The sequence below is a fragment of the Cebus imitator genome, unplaced genomic scaffold (assembly GCF_001604975.1).
Source record: "Cebus imitator isolate Cc_AM_T3 unplaced genomic scaffold, Cebus_imitator-1.0 Scaffold177, whole genome shotgun sequence".
Classification (NCBI taxonomy): Eukaryota; Metazoa; Chordata; class Mammalia; order Primates; family Cebidae; genus Cebus; species Cebus imitator.
The window spans coordinates 2,712,403-2,730,764 of record NW_016107492.1 but is presented as its reverse complement, the minus strand read 5'-3'; the positions used below and the strand labels follow the sequence as shown (position 1 = coordinate 2,730,764).

The 18,362-nt window shown below is 35.7% G+C and overlaps 1 protein-coding gene across 8 annotated transcripts in view; it reads left to right on the top strand.

The window, feature by feature from the left end:
- Positions 1–18,362, top strand: part of PTPN13 (protein tyrosine phosphatase non-receptor type 13) — a 210,411-nt gene that overhangs the window by 143,640 nt on the left and 48,409 nt on the right. For 5 of the 8 annotated variants that reach the window (XM_017545145.2, XM_017545146.2, XM_017545144.2 and 2 more), the window contains 6 exons: positions 4,480–4,569; positions 4,887–4,994; positions 5,169–5,300; positions 9,061–9,524; positions 11,015–11,161; positions 11,835–11,928. In XM_017545145.2, the coding sequence (XP_017400634.1) occupies positions 4,480–4,569; positions 4,887–4,994; positions 5,169–5,300; positions 9,061–9,524; positions 11,015–11,161; positions 11,835–11,928 (1,035 nt within the window). The remainder of the gene's footprint in view (positions 1–4,479; positions 4,570–4,886; positions 4,995–5,168; positions 5,301–9,060; positions 9,525–11,014; positions 11,162–11,834; positions 11,929–18,362) is intronic. The other 3 variants (XM_017545147.2, XM_017545142.2, XM_017545139.2) reach the window with 1 other exon arrangement.

Sequence of the window (18,362 nt, the reverse complement as noted above, 5' to 3'; positions counted from 1 at the left end):
TAACAACTGTCATGAGTAGAACAGAATATTTTATTACTATCTATATACTACTTTCCTCCAAAATGTGTGAGTCTTAGACTCTTAAAGTTGAAATAATCAAAAACCTGATAAGAGAGAAACCATTACATTAATTAAAATTACTAATACAGCTAAACTTGACGAAGTTGTAAATTTAGTTTCAATATTCCTGTAGCCAAGGTAAAATAGAAGGCATGAGATTAGACTGCACTTTATAGAATTGCTGGTTGGTTTTTTTTTTTTTTTTTTTTTTTAGGTCAAAACTGTCAAACACCAAAGTGTTCTTTTGTATAATTCTCATTCTCTAATAAAAATATACATACTAATTCTTTAACAGAGAAAAAACTTTCTTGGAATTAAAATTGCTTTTAAAAGTAAAACTACATACAGTGTCTTAAATACTCATAGCAAATGAAGATGAGGTTTTTTTCCTTCTCATTTTATTTTTGAATGTATCAATCCTCAAAAATATTTTAGGGCCTGTTATTAAAGAAAAAGTTATTGAACTTACACTTGAGCCTAAATTGCTAATCCTGTTATGTAGCTTTCTAATGATCAAACTTGTTACATGAACTAAATTTAGAATGCCTATATACCTAGACTAACTTAATTATTAACATGTCCATATGGTAGTAATTATTGACTACCAGTTATTTAGTGCTTACTATGTCCCCAGCACTGTTCTAAGTGCTTTTTATTATTTCTCATTTAATGCCCAAAACAACCCTATGAGGTGGATGTTAATTTTTTTTTTTTTTTTCACAAAAGAGAAACCAAAGCATAGAGAGTTAAGTTTTGCAGAAAGTCACCAAGTTAGCAGGTAGTAGAGCCAAGATTTGAACAAAGGCAATCTGTTTCCAGAGTCTATGCCCTAATCTACTCTTTATACGTCCTCATAATGTGATCATGCCTTAGTAGTATTTCTCCCTGCCAAAACTTTGAAAGAAGCTGGATAATAATCTATTCAAATATGAGAATTTAAAATGTGTTTTAGCTTAGGTTATGATGAAAAAGAATATGAATGCACATTGGTAGCCAATGAGCATGAATTTACATTGGGTAGTTTCCCTGTTTAAACTTTCAGAAGCCTTATCATCCCACCTGCCCCATACAGCAGGGCCAATCCACCTTCATATAGAGGTACGCCTCATTCAGCTTGCAACCAAGGCTATAATTTTCCTCAAAACTCTCTTTGAATCTGGCCAAGTAGCCTGAATTAGCACTGTGTTGAGAATCAAGTTTTCACATAATAGAGCATGGCAAACATGTTTTTGCAAATAGTGTAAGAGTCAAAAAAGTAAAATTACTTGCCCGTGCATCAAATATAGGACCTCTTACTCTAATTCCAGTATTCTTCCTGCTGGTCAAGATTATTAGATTAAAATTATAAATGAACATCAGTTAATATTAAATTATTCATTACTTAGAACAAGGATGAATGTGTTATATTCTATCTTACCTTTCATGGCCTCCAGAGATTCTTAAAGAATGTGAAATTTGAAAGAAAAGATCAAAGACAAAGTCATGATTCTTCTAATATCACACTTTGAAACAGTGATATGGAAAAGATTCTAATCCGTAGATTAATTGTGATTTCAAAAAAAAAGTTATTCCACTTAGAAAAATCACACTAGTTTTCCTTTATAAGAGTAAAAACAAAAATATGTAAAACATTTCCAAAAATTATGTAAAATTGATTTTAATGTTTCTTGTTTTACTGTAATTATTGTGCAGCAATTGAAAAGCTAAGTTTTTCATACTACTTCCTGAAATGTCCAAATCACAAACTATAGATGGTCACCAACTTATCATGGTTTGACTTTGCAGTGATGCAAAAGAAATAAGCATTCAGTAAAAATTGGACTTTGAATACCCTTACAACCCTTCTGTTTTTCCACTTTCTTTCAGTACATACATTTTGTCACTTTCAGTAAATTATGGGATAGTCACCACTTTATTATAAAATAGGCTTTATTTTGGATTATTTTGCCCAACTATAAGTTAACATAGTGTTCTGAGCATTTTTAATTTATGCTAGGCTAAAGCTAGGATGTTTGGTAGTTTAGATGTATTAAATGCATTTTTGACTTAGGATATTTTCAACTTTTCATGGGTTTGTTGGGATGTTTAAAACGTACCACAGTTAAGTACCTTTTTATTCTTAGTTGGCATAAGAACCAGAGCAACTCAGCCATTATTATCCTCAAGCAATTTTCTCTTTCTTCTTTCATTTTATTCTGTCGTTACTGCTTGGGATTTTGCTATTCTGGGAACTGTATGCCTAACGGACTTATTAAGTACCTACCGTAGAATAGTGGATTTTATCAGTTTCCAAGTATCCCAGTTCCTGAACAGTGGGTGATTAAATCTGAAACTTAAAGAAGGAAATGGAAATTTAAAGCAAAGATCATCACTTAATCACTTTACAAAGCACTGTTCTCTCTTACCACCTCATCAATGTGGTCACTTTAAGGCTATTCTGATTTCAATTCCTAATGTGACCTCACCCCCTTGTTTTATTTCATTTTATGGGTTTTGTTCTGTGTCGTTTTGTATGCATTCTAGCTAAAAACTGGAGCTAATTGGCTATTTTTTGATAAAAGGACCTTGGACACTTAAGCTAGGCATTAAATAATGGATGGTCTTTTGCTTAGAACCACCTAATATATAAGGCATTTCACACCATTGTCCGATGATACTTTTTGTAATTTAATTAATAAAATTATTAGATATACTGAATGACTACTGTTATTGCTAATAACTAAGTTTGGGTCGAAAAGAAATGACAGAATAGGAATATATACACTACAGAGAGCTAGCAAACTTGCACCAAAACAGTGCAAGTATTGAGACACAAGGCTAATTCACTCCTGAGAGGAAATTATTGTTATTGTTTTTTGAAATTAAAGGAATTTATTTCTAGAATATGAAGTATCACATTTACGTCATTTAAGCATACAAGTTTTGTGATGAAATTACTGTTTGTTTTATGACATATTAATACAATTTTAAGTCCATGGGTGGTTATATATTGCATATACAGAAATAAATTCTGTCTTCATACTGATTTGGTTGTTGCAAAAATACATGTGAAGATTTAAGGAAATTCTGGCTTACAGTTTAGTGACGCCATAACCTCTTATTTTCAGAAAGCTTCTATATACTTTAGAACTATGTAGAGTTGAATTTGAAGATTTGGCTTACAAAAATATCTTTCTAAATATGTTGAACAAACTCACCACCACCTTCACACAGACCAATTTGAACTACCATTGTAATTGATGCTAAGAAGGGTGTGTGTGTTTGTGTAAATGCTTGAATTGCTAAGTAGATGAATTAACTTGATTAACATGTCAATTAAGTGTCATATTTATTGGTTTAAGAAGTTATTTGTGAATGATTAGCCACTTTAAAAAACCTATTAGAAATAAGAATAATAAATTCTGGTTCTGCTGACATTCATTCAATTTATTTAACTAGGATTTATCAAGTACTGACTTCAGCATTTTACTGGGCACTGATACCAGCCATATGTTGAGCAGGTCACAAACTGATTCCTCATCTGCAAAACAGTGGTTAAAAATCTCTTTACTTACCTCATGAGATTGTTTCACAAATAAAATTTGAAATGAATAAAGATCCTTTGAGAGTACATGTCCTAGACAAGGAATTATTAATGGGACTATTAAAAATAGATCCAGTTTCTGACCAGGTGCAGTGGTTCACACCTGAAATTCCAATTCTTTGGGAGGCGTAGGTAGGAGGATCACTTGAGACCAGGAGTTCAAGACCAGCCTGGGACTCCATCTCTACAAAAATAAAAAATCAGCTGACCATGATGGCACATGCCTGTAGTACTTAGCTATTCAGGAAACTGAGGTGGGAGGATCTACTTGAGCCCAGGAGTGGAGGCTACAGTGAGCTGTGATTACGCCACTACACTCTCATCCTGAGAAGCGGAGCGAGACTCTCTCGAAAAAAAAAAAAAAAAAAGATTCCGTTTCTTCTTGCTGTTTTACTCAAGAACCTACTAAGAATGTTTTACTAATTATAAATTAAAATGTCAACCATTAATTAGGAATTTTTAAATATATTGAGCTGTCAAATTCAGGGAGTTGATTGTGGTGTAACAGTCAGAAACTGAGAAGTTCAGCTCTTTCCTGTACTAGCTGTCTAAACTTGTGCAAATAATTTAACCTATTGAGGTTTATTTAATCATTTGTAACTGAAATATACTTATTTCAAAAGGACAGCTTATAAAGAATAAATGTAATATGTAGTCATTTTATCAATCACTATAAAAATATAAAATTATAACGGTATCAGTAACCTTAAAATATATGTTTAAGTGACTGAGCAATCTATTAACATGCTTTGTTAACATTTAAATTGTTAAAACAAGCTGACAGTCTTAATGCCTGAGCATGTTATATTTATTTTAAAATTATAAATTCCCAATAGATATGCAACACAAAAGATGGAGCATAGTGTCTTCACCAGAAAGGGAGATCACCTTGGTGAACCTGAAAAAAGATGCAAAGTATGGCTTGGGTAAGTCACTGTGAGATTCTTAAAGGTCTAAGAGGATTCAGAGAAAAAGTCTATAGTATAGCGTTGGCATTGCAGCACCAGCTCATTTCTGATCTCAAGATACTGGCTGCCCACCCCCAAGCCCATTACCCTACCCACCCAGTCACCAAATGCCAAATATGAAATGCCTTCAAGAAATACTTCCACCAAATTTAATATATGTTACCTATTAATCATTTGATATCAACAGTCCCCACATTTCTGTGTTTCAGGCAGGCCAATTGTTAGTCTTTGAAAGCAGCAATATAAAGATCTTTTTTAAATGTGTTGTTTTACAGGATTTCAAATTATTGGTGGGGAGAAGATGGGAAGACTGGACCTAGGGATATTTATCAGTTCAGTTACCCCTGGAGGACCAGCTGACTTGGATGGATGCTTGAAGCCAGGTACTTTACATTTTGGTGATTTTCTAAGTTATTTTCTGACAGGCATGAAAATTTGCACAGGTGGTGAAAATGGAACTTAGGCCAAACAAAAATGTTGAGAAAGAGATGATATTTCTAAGATTGAGAATAAATTTATCTTTGTTGTTGAAGATACTGCACTGTCTATTTGTACAGGAGACCGTTTGATTTCTGTGAATAGTGTGAGTCTGGAGGGAGTCAGCCACCATGCTGCAATTGAAATTTTGCAAAATGCTCCTGAAGATGTGACACTTGTTATCTCTCAGCCAAAAGAAAAGACACCCAAAGGTAATGTTGAGAATATCTCTTACTTGTATATTCTGTTTCACTTTTCACAAGCACTTCAATACATTCATTGGATTTAAGCTTCTTATTTCTACTATATTGACATGTGTAGTTCTATTGTTCCAGTTTTATGGATCAGTATTACTTTTTCATTCATCTTTTCAAAGATTTTCTGTCTCTTTCCTTTTTAGTAATATTTGCACAAAGGTGGATTCATTGTGTACTAAATTGATACAACTTAATTCTGATTACTTAGTGTATTCCATCTCTTCTTTTGTCAAATCAGAGTTATTTATCATTGTGTAGTTAATATTACATACTAGTTATATATGAAGTCCTGCCATGAACCAGATTATGAAAAGGAAAGAACAATCACCAAAAACTAGAAATTTTAAAACGAGACCATTTCATTTTGTCTCATTATCCCAGTCTTTTAGCGGTTTGGAGACAAAGCGCTTGATGAAGGTCAGATGACCTGGTGTTTGAGCTTTGCCTGTGCCTCTTATTAGCTATATGACTTAAGCCTTCTTGAGCCACAGTTTTCTTTTGTTTTTACTTAAAGAGTAGACAATGATCTTTTATCTGCCTGTCTGCCTTGCCCAGAGTTATTTGTTATGAGGATCAAGTGGTAGGACAGTAATTGTGGAAGAAGCACACATAGTCCATGTGGCATAGGACAGTGCAATGGGAAACAGGGAGGGTTGCAGAATCCAGAGCCAGAGTCTGTCTCTAAAACTCACAACTGTATACCTTGAGCCAATCACATGAACTTTCTAAGCCTCACTGTGTTCATGTATCAAATGGTGAGTATAAACATGCTTATCTTATAAATTATGAAAATTAAATGAGGTAATGCACATAAAGAATGAGCACATTGCCTGGTACATATAAAGCATTTAAATGTGAATTTTAGCTGCCATTAATATTCTTTTTCAAAAACATTGAAGTGCTGGATACAAGTAAGTTACCTTCATCCCAAAGACACTGGGAAATACATAAAAGAATTAGTAAAAAAAAAAAATAGCTGAAAAACAATTTTAGATAGTGAATTTTAGACTTAGTTTTAGATACGTATGATAAAATAGAAGACGAAAAAATCAACATATTATATAATATGTTGTGACAAAATATTAGTACATTTTATACAGATGAGTCATTTTGACTATTGTTTCTTCTTACTGAATATTATATGTATTTTGTATGTCTGTATATGTACATATATAAATAATATTTTACACACTTGCTTACTGTGAGCAAACATAACCAATAGAAGGGAAATAGAAGACACCACCACTGCCCACAGGAGCCTTATATAATCTACTTATAATCTAGCCACATTAGGCAAAGGAAGACAACTGCAGTTGGAAATGTTGTAACATACTTCTAAGTTTAAAGCAGCCAAGAGCAGAAATTTTTTTTAAGCAAATCAATGGGTCTCATTATTCACCATTTTTTTTAGCAGAAGGATCATATTAATTCAGAATTAATTTATTGCCCCCTTAATTAAGCTCTAAAGGATTTCCATCTTACTTATGTTTTCAATAGATGTTTTGTAGAAAATTTATTCATTTGTTCAACAAATATTCGGTGCCTGTGATGTGCAAGGCCAAAAAACTCTGCCCTAGTGGAACTTAGACTTTATCAGAGGAGATAAGTATTCTTTTCTGACTAGACAGATTTTTAATTGTAACTGTGGTAAGTGTTAACAAGAAGCCCAAGGTGCCAAGAGGGCATAAAACAGAGGAACTTTACCTATTAAGAGGATCAGAGAAGGCTTTTCTTAGCAGAGTTTCGTGTGGTTTTTTTTTTTTCCATCTATGCTAAATAAAAATTAAAAGTATGATGTTAAAGTATACATCTGTGAAATTGTTTCTTCAGAAAGGTAGTTGAATCTTACCATGGTATGTAACTATTCTGTAGTGACACTTTGAAAAGAGGTACAACCCAGAAGAACTTAGAAAATTACCAGTGTGTACTCTAGCTACCCCGTTAACTGTTAAGCACCAAAGAGGAAGGCTTTTAGTTTTGTTTTTGTTTGCTAATTTTTAAAGTTACAGAATACATACTAGTTTATTAAAAATAAATCCAATTTATGTAAAACCTATGAAATAAGAAGTCAAAGTCCCCTTACCTTATTACCTAGGGAAACCATTTGGCATACATGTAGCCTTCTGTGTAGAATAGATACATATGTGAGATAGAACAACACACATGCACACTATTTTTTAAAATCTGTTTTATACTCTAAAGACCATTCTGTAACTGCTTACTTAACATACTCTGTTGCTATCCATGTACATGTACATCTTTTTAATACAGCATTTTATTTGTTATAGACATAGCAAAATTTAACTTTTCTTCTATTGTTATGTATCCAGGTTAGCTGTAATTCCATTATAAATGTTACTCCAACAAATAAACTTTTTACTACACCATTGAAAATGTATGTATTTCTACAGGTTAGATGTCTGGAACTAGATTAAAGAGTGTGTACATTAAAATTTTGACAAGTGCCACCAAATTTGATTACAAAAAGTTTTATCAGTTTATAGACTAATCAAGTAGATATAACAGTGCTTTTCTCCTCATACCATCAGTGGTTCTTGAAATCATCATTCTCATTTTTGTCAGCCAAATAAGTAGAAAACTGAATTAAATGCAGATCCCTGAGAAATAGTGAGAATGTCTTTTCAAATATTTATTATTTGTATTTTACTCTGAATTTCCAGTCTGCCTATTCCAGTCTACATATCTCTTGTTCAATGGGAGTTTTGAAAACACTTTTTTTGTTGAATTTTAGCAACTCTTTGTATATTAGGGATACTATCTCTTTGATTATTGTTTGTTGTCACAAGTATTTTCTTTCCAGTTGCTCATTACACTTAATTTTTCCCTTGTTGTCAATTACTACATAAAACTTTTAATTTCTTATCCATTCTCATCTTTAATTCCTTTTCACATGTCCTCTGTGGTTTGTGTTTTCAGAAAGCTTTTTAAAGTGGTTTTTGGTTTGTTTGTTCCTTGAGACAGAGTCTTGCTCTGTTGCCCAGGCTGAAGTGCAGTGGAATGATCACTGCTCACTGCAGGCTCTGCCTCCCAGGTTCAAGCCATTCTTCTGCCTCAGCCTCCAGAGTAGCTGGGACTACTCAGCCTCCCGAGTAGGTGAACACTGTCATGCCCAGCTAATCTTTGTATTTTTGATAGAAACAGGGTTTCACCATGTTGGGCAGGCTGGTCTCGAAATCCTGGCCTCAAGTGATCCACCCGTGTCAGCCTCCCAAAGTGCTGGGATTACAGGCATGAGCCACTGCACCTGGCCTAAAGCAGCTTTTGGTAAGAAGGATATATAAGCAATTTGGCGTTACCTTCCATGATAATTAATTGGAGTCCAAAAAATACAATCTAGTAGGTCAATAAAATAAGTGTGCAAATAACTATTTAATAAGGACCAAGAATGGTGGATACTAAGAAAATATAAATTATCTTCAGAATCAGTAGAGTCTCCACAGAGAAGACTGGTTTGAACTGGGTCTTGGAGAATGGAAATGGGGAGTTAAGGTAAAAGGGGTATGCATTTTAATAGAGGTTGTCACAAGAATGACCAAAGGAGAGAGCAAAGAAAGTCTACTAGGTCATGTGTTTTGCATGTGTCATCCTTATAAAAATCCTTCCAACAATCCTTCAGGAAACATTGTGTATGTGTGCAAGCACAAGAATGTGTGTCACTAACTTGTTATTCTCATTGATGGATTTTAATTTTTAGTGCCTTCTACTCCTGTTCATCTCACCAATGGGATGAAAAACTACGTGAAAAAATCTTCCTACATGCAAGACAGTGCTATAGATTCTTCTTCCAAGGATCACCACTGGTCACGTGGCACCCTGAAGCACATCTCAGAGAACTCCTTTGGGCTGTCTGGGGGCCTGCGAGAAGGAAGCCTGAGTTCTCAAGATTCCAGGACCGAGAGTGCCAGCTTGTCTCAGAGCCAGGCCAATGGTTTCTTTGCCACCCATTTAGGTGACCAAACCTGGCAGGAATTACAGCATGGCAGCCCTTCCCCATCTGTAGTATCCAGTGCCACTGAGAAAAAGACTTCCACTGATAGTAACCAAAGCAAAGCTAAAAATCCCGGCATTTCTGATTCAACTGATTACTCGGACCGTGGAGATTCAGACATGGATGAAGTGACTTATTCCAGCAGTCAGGATCATCAAACACCAAAAAAGGCATAGTTTAATTCCAATAATTTGGTTTTTTCACTTAACAAAGCAAAACAGCAGCAAATATATTACAGAGCACAATAATCTACTACAAGATGATTTCATTATTCTGGAAAAAAGAAATAGTTTATATCTTCTATAATTGCTACTGCATTTGATGCTAAACTTTCAGAGAAATCAACAGCTTTGAATAACTTTAAATAGCTATGACTCTACAAACTTGCTATCTAAAAACCCAAAGAAGGAATACACAGATTATGATTGTTTTTTTACCAGTTGTTTGTCTCAAGTACTTAATGTTTATAATAATACGAGTATTTTAATATCTGAAAATTATTTCTAAAGAGGTCGTATAATGGGCATTCAATTTAGTATGTATAGCCTAAATTATTCTGAAGTTCTGAATGAATGATAATAAGGACATTGAAAGAAAATAGCTCATTCTGGCTGGGCACATTGACCCACACCCATAATCCCAACACTTTGGGATGCAGAGGTGGAAGGATTGCTTGAGGCCAGAAGTTCAAGACCAGCCTGGGCAACATAGGGAGACTCTGTCTCTACAAAAAATTTCTTTAAAAATTAGCCCTACAAGGAGACATGTATCTGTAGTCATAGATCCTTGGGAGGCTGGGTGGGAGGATCGCTTGATCCCAGAAGCCTGGGTGACCGAGCCAGACCCTAACAGAAAGAAGGGAAGGAAAAGAGGAAGGGAAGAAGGGAAGGAACAGAAGAAAGAAAATAGCTTATTCCTAGAAATGATATAAATTTAAACTCAAATTCACAGGCAGTTTTAGAAAAAATCCTTATGCCTTTTATTTACTGAAAAATCATTATTCCTCACAAGTTATGTTCTTTTTTAAAAAAAATTTTTTTTAATTTAGTTTTTAATACTGACTGTGGGGATTGCTCCATTCCAAGAGTTATACTCTTATAAATAGGGCTTAGCTAATGTTCTTATGTTTATATTATTGGATTTATAAATATAAGTAATATAAACATGAAACCTGATTTTAGAGGCTCTGGTTAAAAGCTACTGTTTTGTATATACTGATTATTAAAGGAAATAAAACTAATTTATAAATTTGGGAATATAAAAAGCATTGGACCAGTATTATATAAAAGCCAGGTTTGAACTGGGTTCTTCTATCTAGGTTTCCATATGCCATATCTAACAGTTTGACCTGAAGCAAGCTCTTTAATCTCTGGACATCAATTTCCTCAACCATAAAATATGAATATATTGGACTAGATGATCTCTAAGATCTCTTCCAGCCTTTATGTTCTTTGACTATGCTTTATCATTTAATATCTTCTTTTTTCTTAAATTATCCTAAAAACACATATTTGTCTTTCAGTAATAATTCATTTTGCCTCTAGTCAGCTTCATCCTGGGCTAGGTAAAAATAAATTAATTGATTAAAAATTTTAAAAAAAGAAAAAGTGTAATAATCCATTTTGACTCTAACAAGAAATCTTTGTTTTTCTTTGTTAAGGAAAATTCCTCTTCACTGAGTACATCCAACAAGATGAATTTTAAAACTTTTTCTCCATCACCTCCTAAGCCTGGAGATATCTTTGAGGTTGAACTGGCTAAAAACGATAACAGCTTGGGGATAAGTGTCACGGTACTGTTTGACAAGGTTTTCAAATGTTTTCTCTTCTTCAATTTCCAGCAGCCTATTGCATGTCAACTTTTTAATTGAATTACTTTTCATAAAAAGGGATACATCAAATATTTCCAAATTCCTAAAATTGAATCATATCTAAAAACTTTTTTTTAAATTGTGCTAGTCACTTTTTCCTGTGATTTAAAAAAAATTAAATACTACCTTATCCATAGATTTTATACTTGCTTTATCTGAATATAAAACTTGCAAAATATAAAATTTATTCAATGCTTTGTGTATATTTGATAGTTTCTACATGAGCGTAGATTAATATGATACATCTCTAATCTATATTATTGGTAATTAAAGACTGTATATATCAATATACTCTCCTTAATATATAATACCTTATAAACATGTTAGTATCTTAGAAGTTACCAAGGAATCTTTGGTAGCTTCTAAAACATTGACTATCTTTAAGTTAGTCAAAATGTGAGCATAGACTATTGAATAAAATTCTTTTTGTATTATACTGATGAATATACTAACCCTCATTAATGTACTAATGAATATACTGTACATCAGCACATGCTGATGGGATGCTACTGCTTTGACTGATGAATTGAATCATTTCTAGGCTGGAGATTTGAAAGAGAGTGCAAAATGTTTCATATTGTAAAATATTATTTTGTCTTTTTCTCTTTAGGGAGGTGTGAATACGAGTGTTAGACATGGTGGCATTTATGTGAAAGCTGTTATTCCCAAGGGAGCAGCAGAGTCTGATGGTAGAATTCACAAAGGTATAGTATTTTTAGTATGTAACAATTATATATACAAATATTACAACAAATAGATAAGAAATTATAAACTTGATAACTGATCTTCAAATTCATAATATGAAGTAAGAACATACTCAGTTATAAGGGCAGATCCAAGATGGCTGAATAGGAACAGCTCTGGAGTCAGTTCCCAGCGAGAACAACGCAGAGGGTGAGTGAACACCACATTTCCAAACAAGTTATTACTACCCACAGACCAAGAGATTCCCAGGCTGAAAAGTGCCACAAATTTTCAGCACGGCTATTTCAGCTGGCCGTGGGTCTCCACACAAAAACAAACAGAAATCTAGGTGGCTGTTTCAACTGGCGCATCGAGCGCCTGGGAGACAGGGCCACGATTCAACTGAAAAAAAGAGGGCTGAAACAGGGAGCCAGGTGATCTGGCTCAGCATGTCACACCTTCACAAAGACCAGCAATCTGAAATGCTCTGGAATGAGAGTTTGGCAACAAGTGCAGCTGGACCCTGGACGGCCCACACTGTTGGGGGAAGGGCATCCGCCATTACCGAGGCAGTCCACCATTACTGAGGCAGTTCACCATTACCAAGACAGCCTTTACAGAGGCAGTCCACCATTACTGAGGCAGACTGCCATTACCGAGGCAATTCTAACTATACATCTATAAACAAAACCACAAGGAAGTTCACACAGCAGCTGGGCAGAGCCCATGGCAGCTCAGCAATGCCTCTGCTGGCTGACTATGACTAGGATATCTCCTTGCTGGGCAGGGCAACTCTGAAAAAAGGCAGCAGCACGTCAGGAACTTATAAAGCCCCACCTTCCCAGTCAGAGCACTTGGGCAAAAAGGTGGTTATGAGTTTTTCTGCAGCAGACTTAAAAGTACCTGCCTAGCAGCTCTGAACAGAACAACAGAGCTCACAGCTCAGCACTTGAGCTCTTATAAGGGGCAGACTGCCTCCTCAAGCAGCTCCCTGACCCCATATATCCAAAGAGTCACCTCATAAAGGAAAGCTCAGGCTGACATCTTGCAGGTATCCCTCTGGGACAAAGATAACAGAAGAAGAAACTGGCAGCAACACTTACTGTTCTGCAGCCACCACAGGTGATCCCCAGGTAAGCAGGGTCTGGAGTGGACCTCCAGCAGTCCTACATCAGAGGGGCCTGACTGTTAGAAGTAAAACTAAAAAACAGAAAGAAATAACTTCATCATAAAAAAATAACATCATCATCACCACTCAGACCCCATCCAAAAGTCACCAACTATAAAGACCACAGGTAGATATATCCACAGAGATGGGAAGAAACCAGTGCAAAAAGATGAAAACACCCAAAACCAGAATGCCTGTCCTCCTCCAAGGAATCACAACTCATCACCAGCAAAGGAACAAAGCTGGATGGAAAATGAGTCTGATGAATTGACAGAAACAGGCTTCAGAAGGTGGGTAATAACAAACTTCTCTGAGCGAAAAGAACATGTTCCAACCCAATGCAAAGAAACTAAGAACCTTAAAAAAAGGTTTGACAAAATGCTGATGAGAATAAACAACTTAGAGAAGAATATAAATGACTTAATGGAACTGAAAAACAACAGGAGAATTTCACAAAGCATACACAAGTTTCAATAGCTGAATCAACCAAACAGAATAAAGGATATCAGAGACTGAAGATCAACTCAATGAAACAAAACAAGAAGGCAAGATTAGAGAAAAAAGTGAAAAGAAATGAACAAAGCTTCCAAGAAATATGGGATTATGTGAAAAGACCTAATCTATGCTTAATAGGCGTACCTGAATGTGACAGAATGAATCCAAGCTGGAAAACACTCTTCAGGATATTATCCAGGAGAACTTCCCCACCCTAGCAAGGCAGGCCAATATTCAAATCCAGGAAATACAGAGAACACCACAAAGATATTCCTCAAGAAGAGCAACCCCAAGGCACATAATCGTCAGATTCACCAGGGTTGAAATGAAGGAAAAAATGCTAAGGGCAGCCAGAGAGAAAGGTCAGGTTACCCACAGAGGGAAGCCCATCAGACTCACAGCAGATCTCTCAGCAGAAACCCTACAACCAGAAGAGAGTGGGTGCCAATATTCAACATCCTTAAAGAAAAGAACTTTCAACCTAGAATTTCATATCCAGCCAAACTAAGCTTCATAAGCGAAGGAGAAATAAAATCCTTTATTAACAAGCAACTGCTGAAAGATTTCATCACTACCAGGCCTGCCTTACAAGAGCTCCCTGAAAGAAGCACTAAACATAGAAAGGAATAACCAGTACCAGCCACTCCAAAAATGTACCAAAAGGTAAAAAGCATTGACATAATGAAGAAACCACGTCAACTAATGGACAAAACAACCAGCTAGCATCAAGATGGCAGGTCAAATTCACACATAACAATATTAACCTTAAATGTAAATGGGCTAAATGCCCCAGTCAAAAGACACAGACTGGCAAATTGTATAAAAAGTCCAAAACCATCAGTGCTATATCCAGGAAACCCATCTCACATGGAAGGACACACATAGGCTCAAAATGAAGGGATGGAGGAAGACTTACCAAGCAAATGGAGAGCAAAAAAAAAAGCAGGATTTGCAATCCTAGTCTCTGATAAAAATAGACTTTAAACCAACAAATATCAAAAGAGACAAAGAAGGGCATTACATAATGGTAAAAGGATCAATGCAACAAGAACAGCTAACGACCCTAAATATATATGCATCCAATACAGGAGCACCCAGATACATAAAGCAAGTTCTTAACAACATACAAAGAGAATTAGACTCCCACACAATAATAGTGGGAGACTTTAACACTCCTCTGTCAATGTAAGACAAATCAATGAGACAGAAAATTAGCAAGGATATCCAGGACTTGAACTCAGATCTGGACCAAGCAAACCTAATAGACATTTACAGAACTTTCCATCCCAAATCCATAGAATATACATTCTTCTCAGCACCACATCATGCCTACTCTAAAATTGACCACATAATTGGAAGTAAATCACTCCTCAGCAAATACAAAAGAATGGAAGTCATAACAAACAGTCTCTTAAACCACAGTGCAATCAAATTAGAACTCAGGATTAAGAAACTAACTCAGAACCACACAACTTCATGGAAACTGAACAACTGGCTCTTGAATGTTGACTGGATAAACAATGAAATGAAGGCAGAAATAAAGATATTCTTCAAAACCAACAAGAATGAAGACACAACATACCAGAATCTCTGGGACATATTTAAAACAGTGTCTAGAGGAAAATTTATAGCAATAAATGCCCACATGAGAATCAAGGAAAGCTCTAAAATCAACACCCTATCATCAAAATTGAAAGAGCTAGAGGAGCAAGATCAAAAAAACTCAAAAGCTAGCAGAAGAGAAGAAATAACTAAGATCAGAGCAGAACTGAAGGAGATAGAGACACACACATACGCACAAGAAAACTTTCAAAAAATCAATAAATCCAGGAGCTGGTTTTTTGAAAAGATCAACAAAATAGACCGACTGCTAGCCAGATTAATAAGAAAAGAGAGAAGAATCAAGTAGAGGCAATAAAAAATGATAAAGAGGATATCATCACCAATCCCACAGAAATACAAACTACCATCAGAGATTACTGCAAACTCTATGCACACAAACCAGTAAACCTGGAAGAAATGTATAAATTCCTGGACACTTGCACCCTCCCAAGCCTAAACCAGGAAGAAGTCGAAACCCTGAATAGACCCGTAACAAGGGCTGAAGTTGAGGCAGCAATTAATAGCCTACCAACCAAAAAGAGCCCAGGTCCAGATGGGTTCACAGCTGAATTCTACCAGACATACAAAGAGGAGTTGGTACCACTCCTTCTAAACAATCTAAAAAGAGGGAATCCTTCCCATATCATTTTATGAGACCAACATCATGCTGATACCAAAACCTGGCAGAGACTCAACAAAAAAAGAACACTTCAGGACAGTATCCATGATGAACATAGATGCAAAAATCTTCAATAAAATACTGGCAAACCAATTGCAACAGCACTTCAAAAAGGTTATCCATCATGATCAAGTAGGCTTCATCCCAGGAATGCAAGGCTGGTTCAACATATACAAGTCTATAAATATAATCCACCACATAATCAGAACTAAAGACAAAACCACATGATTATCTCAATAGATGCAGAGAAGGCCTTCGACAAAATTCAACAGCCCCTTATGCTAAAAACTCTCAATAAACTAGGTATTGACAGAACATATCTCAAAACAATAAAAGCTATTCACAACTAACCCACAGCCAATATCATACTGAATGGGCAAAAACTGGAACCATTCCCTCTGAAATCTGGCACTAGACAAGGATGCCCTCTCTCATCACTCCTATTCAATATAGTATTGGAAGTTCTAGCCAGAGTAATCAGGCAAGAAAAAGAAATAAAGCGTATTTATTTAGGAAAGGAGCAAGTCAAGTTTTCTCTATTTGCAGATGACATGATTGTACATTTAGAAGACCCCATTGTCTCAGCCCAAAATCTCCTGAAACTGATAAGCAACTTTAGCAAAGTCTCAGGATACAAAATCAATATGCAGAAATCACAAGCATTCCTATAAACCAATAACAAACTTAAAGAGAGCCAAATCAAGAATGAACTGCCATTCACAGTTGCTACAAAGAGAATAAAATACCGAGGAAGTAAAGGACCTCTTCAAGGAGAAATACAAACAACTGCTCAAGGAAATAAGAACACAAACAGATGGAAAAACATTCCATGCTCATGGATAGGAAGAATCTATATTGTGAAAATGGCCCAAAGTAATTTATACATTCAATGCTAGCCCCATAAAGCTACCTATGACCCTCTTGACAGAACTGGAAAAAATCACCTTAAACTTCATATGGAACCAAAAGAGAGGCCACATAGCCAAGACAATTCTAAGCAAAAAGAATAAAGCTGGAGACATCACGCTACCTGACTTCAAACTATATTACAAGGCTACAGTAATCAAAACAGGATGCTACTGGTACCAAAACAGAGATATAGACCAATGGAACAGAACAGAGGCCTCAGAGACAATGCCACACATCTAATAGCCATCTGATCTTTAACAAACCTGACAAAAACAAGCAATGGGGAAATGATTCCCTGTTTAATAAATGGTGTTGGGAAAACTGGCTAGCTATGTGCAGAAAGCAGAAACTGGACCCCTTTCTGATATCTCACACTAAAATCAACTCTAGGTGGATTAAAGACTAAAACATAAGTCCCAACACCATAAAAACCCTAGAAGAAAACCTTGGCAAAACCATTCAGGACATAGGCATAGGCAAGGCCTTCATGACTAAAACACCAAAAGCATTGGCAGCAAAAGCCAAAATAGACAAATGAGATCTAATGAAACTCCAGAGCTTCTGCACAGCAAAAGAAACAATCATTAGAGTGAATCAGCAACCAACAGAATGGAAAAAAGTTTTTGCAATCTACCCATCTGACAAAAGGCTAATATCCAGAATCTACAAAGAACTAAAACAGATTTACAAGAAGAAAACAAACAAACCCATTCAAAAGTGGGCAAAGGACATGAACGGACACTTTTCTAAAGAAGACATTTATGAGGCCAATAAACATATGAAAAAATGTTCATCATCACTGGTCGTTAGAGAAATGCAAATCAAAACCACATTGAGATACCATCTCACACCAGTTAGAATGGCGATCATTAAAAAATCTGGAGAAAACAAATGCTGGAGAGGATGTGGAGAAATTGGAACACTTTTACACATTGGTGGGAGTGTAAATTAGTTCAACCATTGTGGAAGACAGTGTGGCAATTCCTCAAGGACCTAGAAATAGAAATTCCATTTGACACAGCAATCCCATTACTAGATATATGTCCAAAGGATTATAAATCATTCTATTATAAAGACACATGCACATGTATATTCATTGTGGCACTGTTTACAATAGCAAAGACCTGGAACCAACTAAAATGCCCATCAATGAGAGACTGGACAAGGAAAATGTGGCACATATACACCATGGAATACTATGCAACCATCAAAAATGATGTTTGTGTCCTTTGTAGGGACATGGATGAATCTGGAAACCATCATTCTCAGCAAACTGACGCAAGAACAGAAAAACAAACACCGCATGTTCTCACGTATAGGCAGGTGTTGAACAATGAAGACACGTGGACACAGGGAGGGGAGCATCACACACTGGGGTCTGTTGTGGGGGAATAGGGGAGGGACAGTGGGGGGTAGGGAGGTTGGAGGGGGATAACATGGGGAGAAATGCCAGATATAGGTGACAGGGGGATGGAGGCAGCTCTCCACGTTGTCATGTATGTACCTATGCAACAGTCCTGCATATTTTGCACATGTACCCTAGAACCTAAAGTGCAATTATATATATATATATTGTATATATATATATAATATATATATAT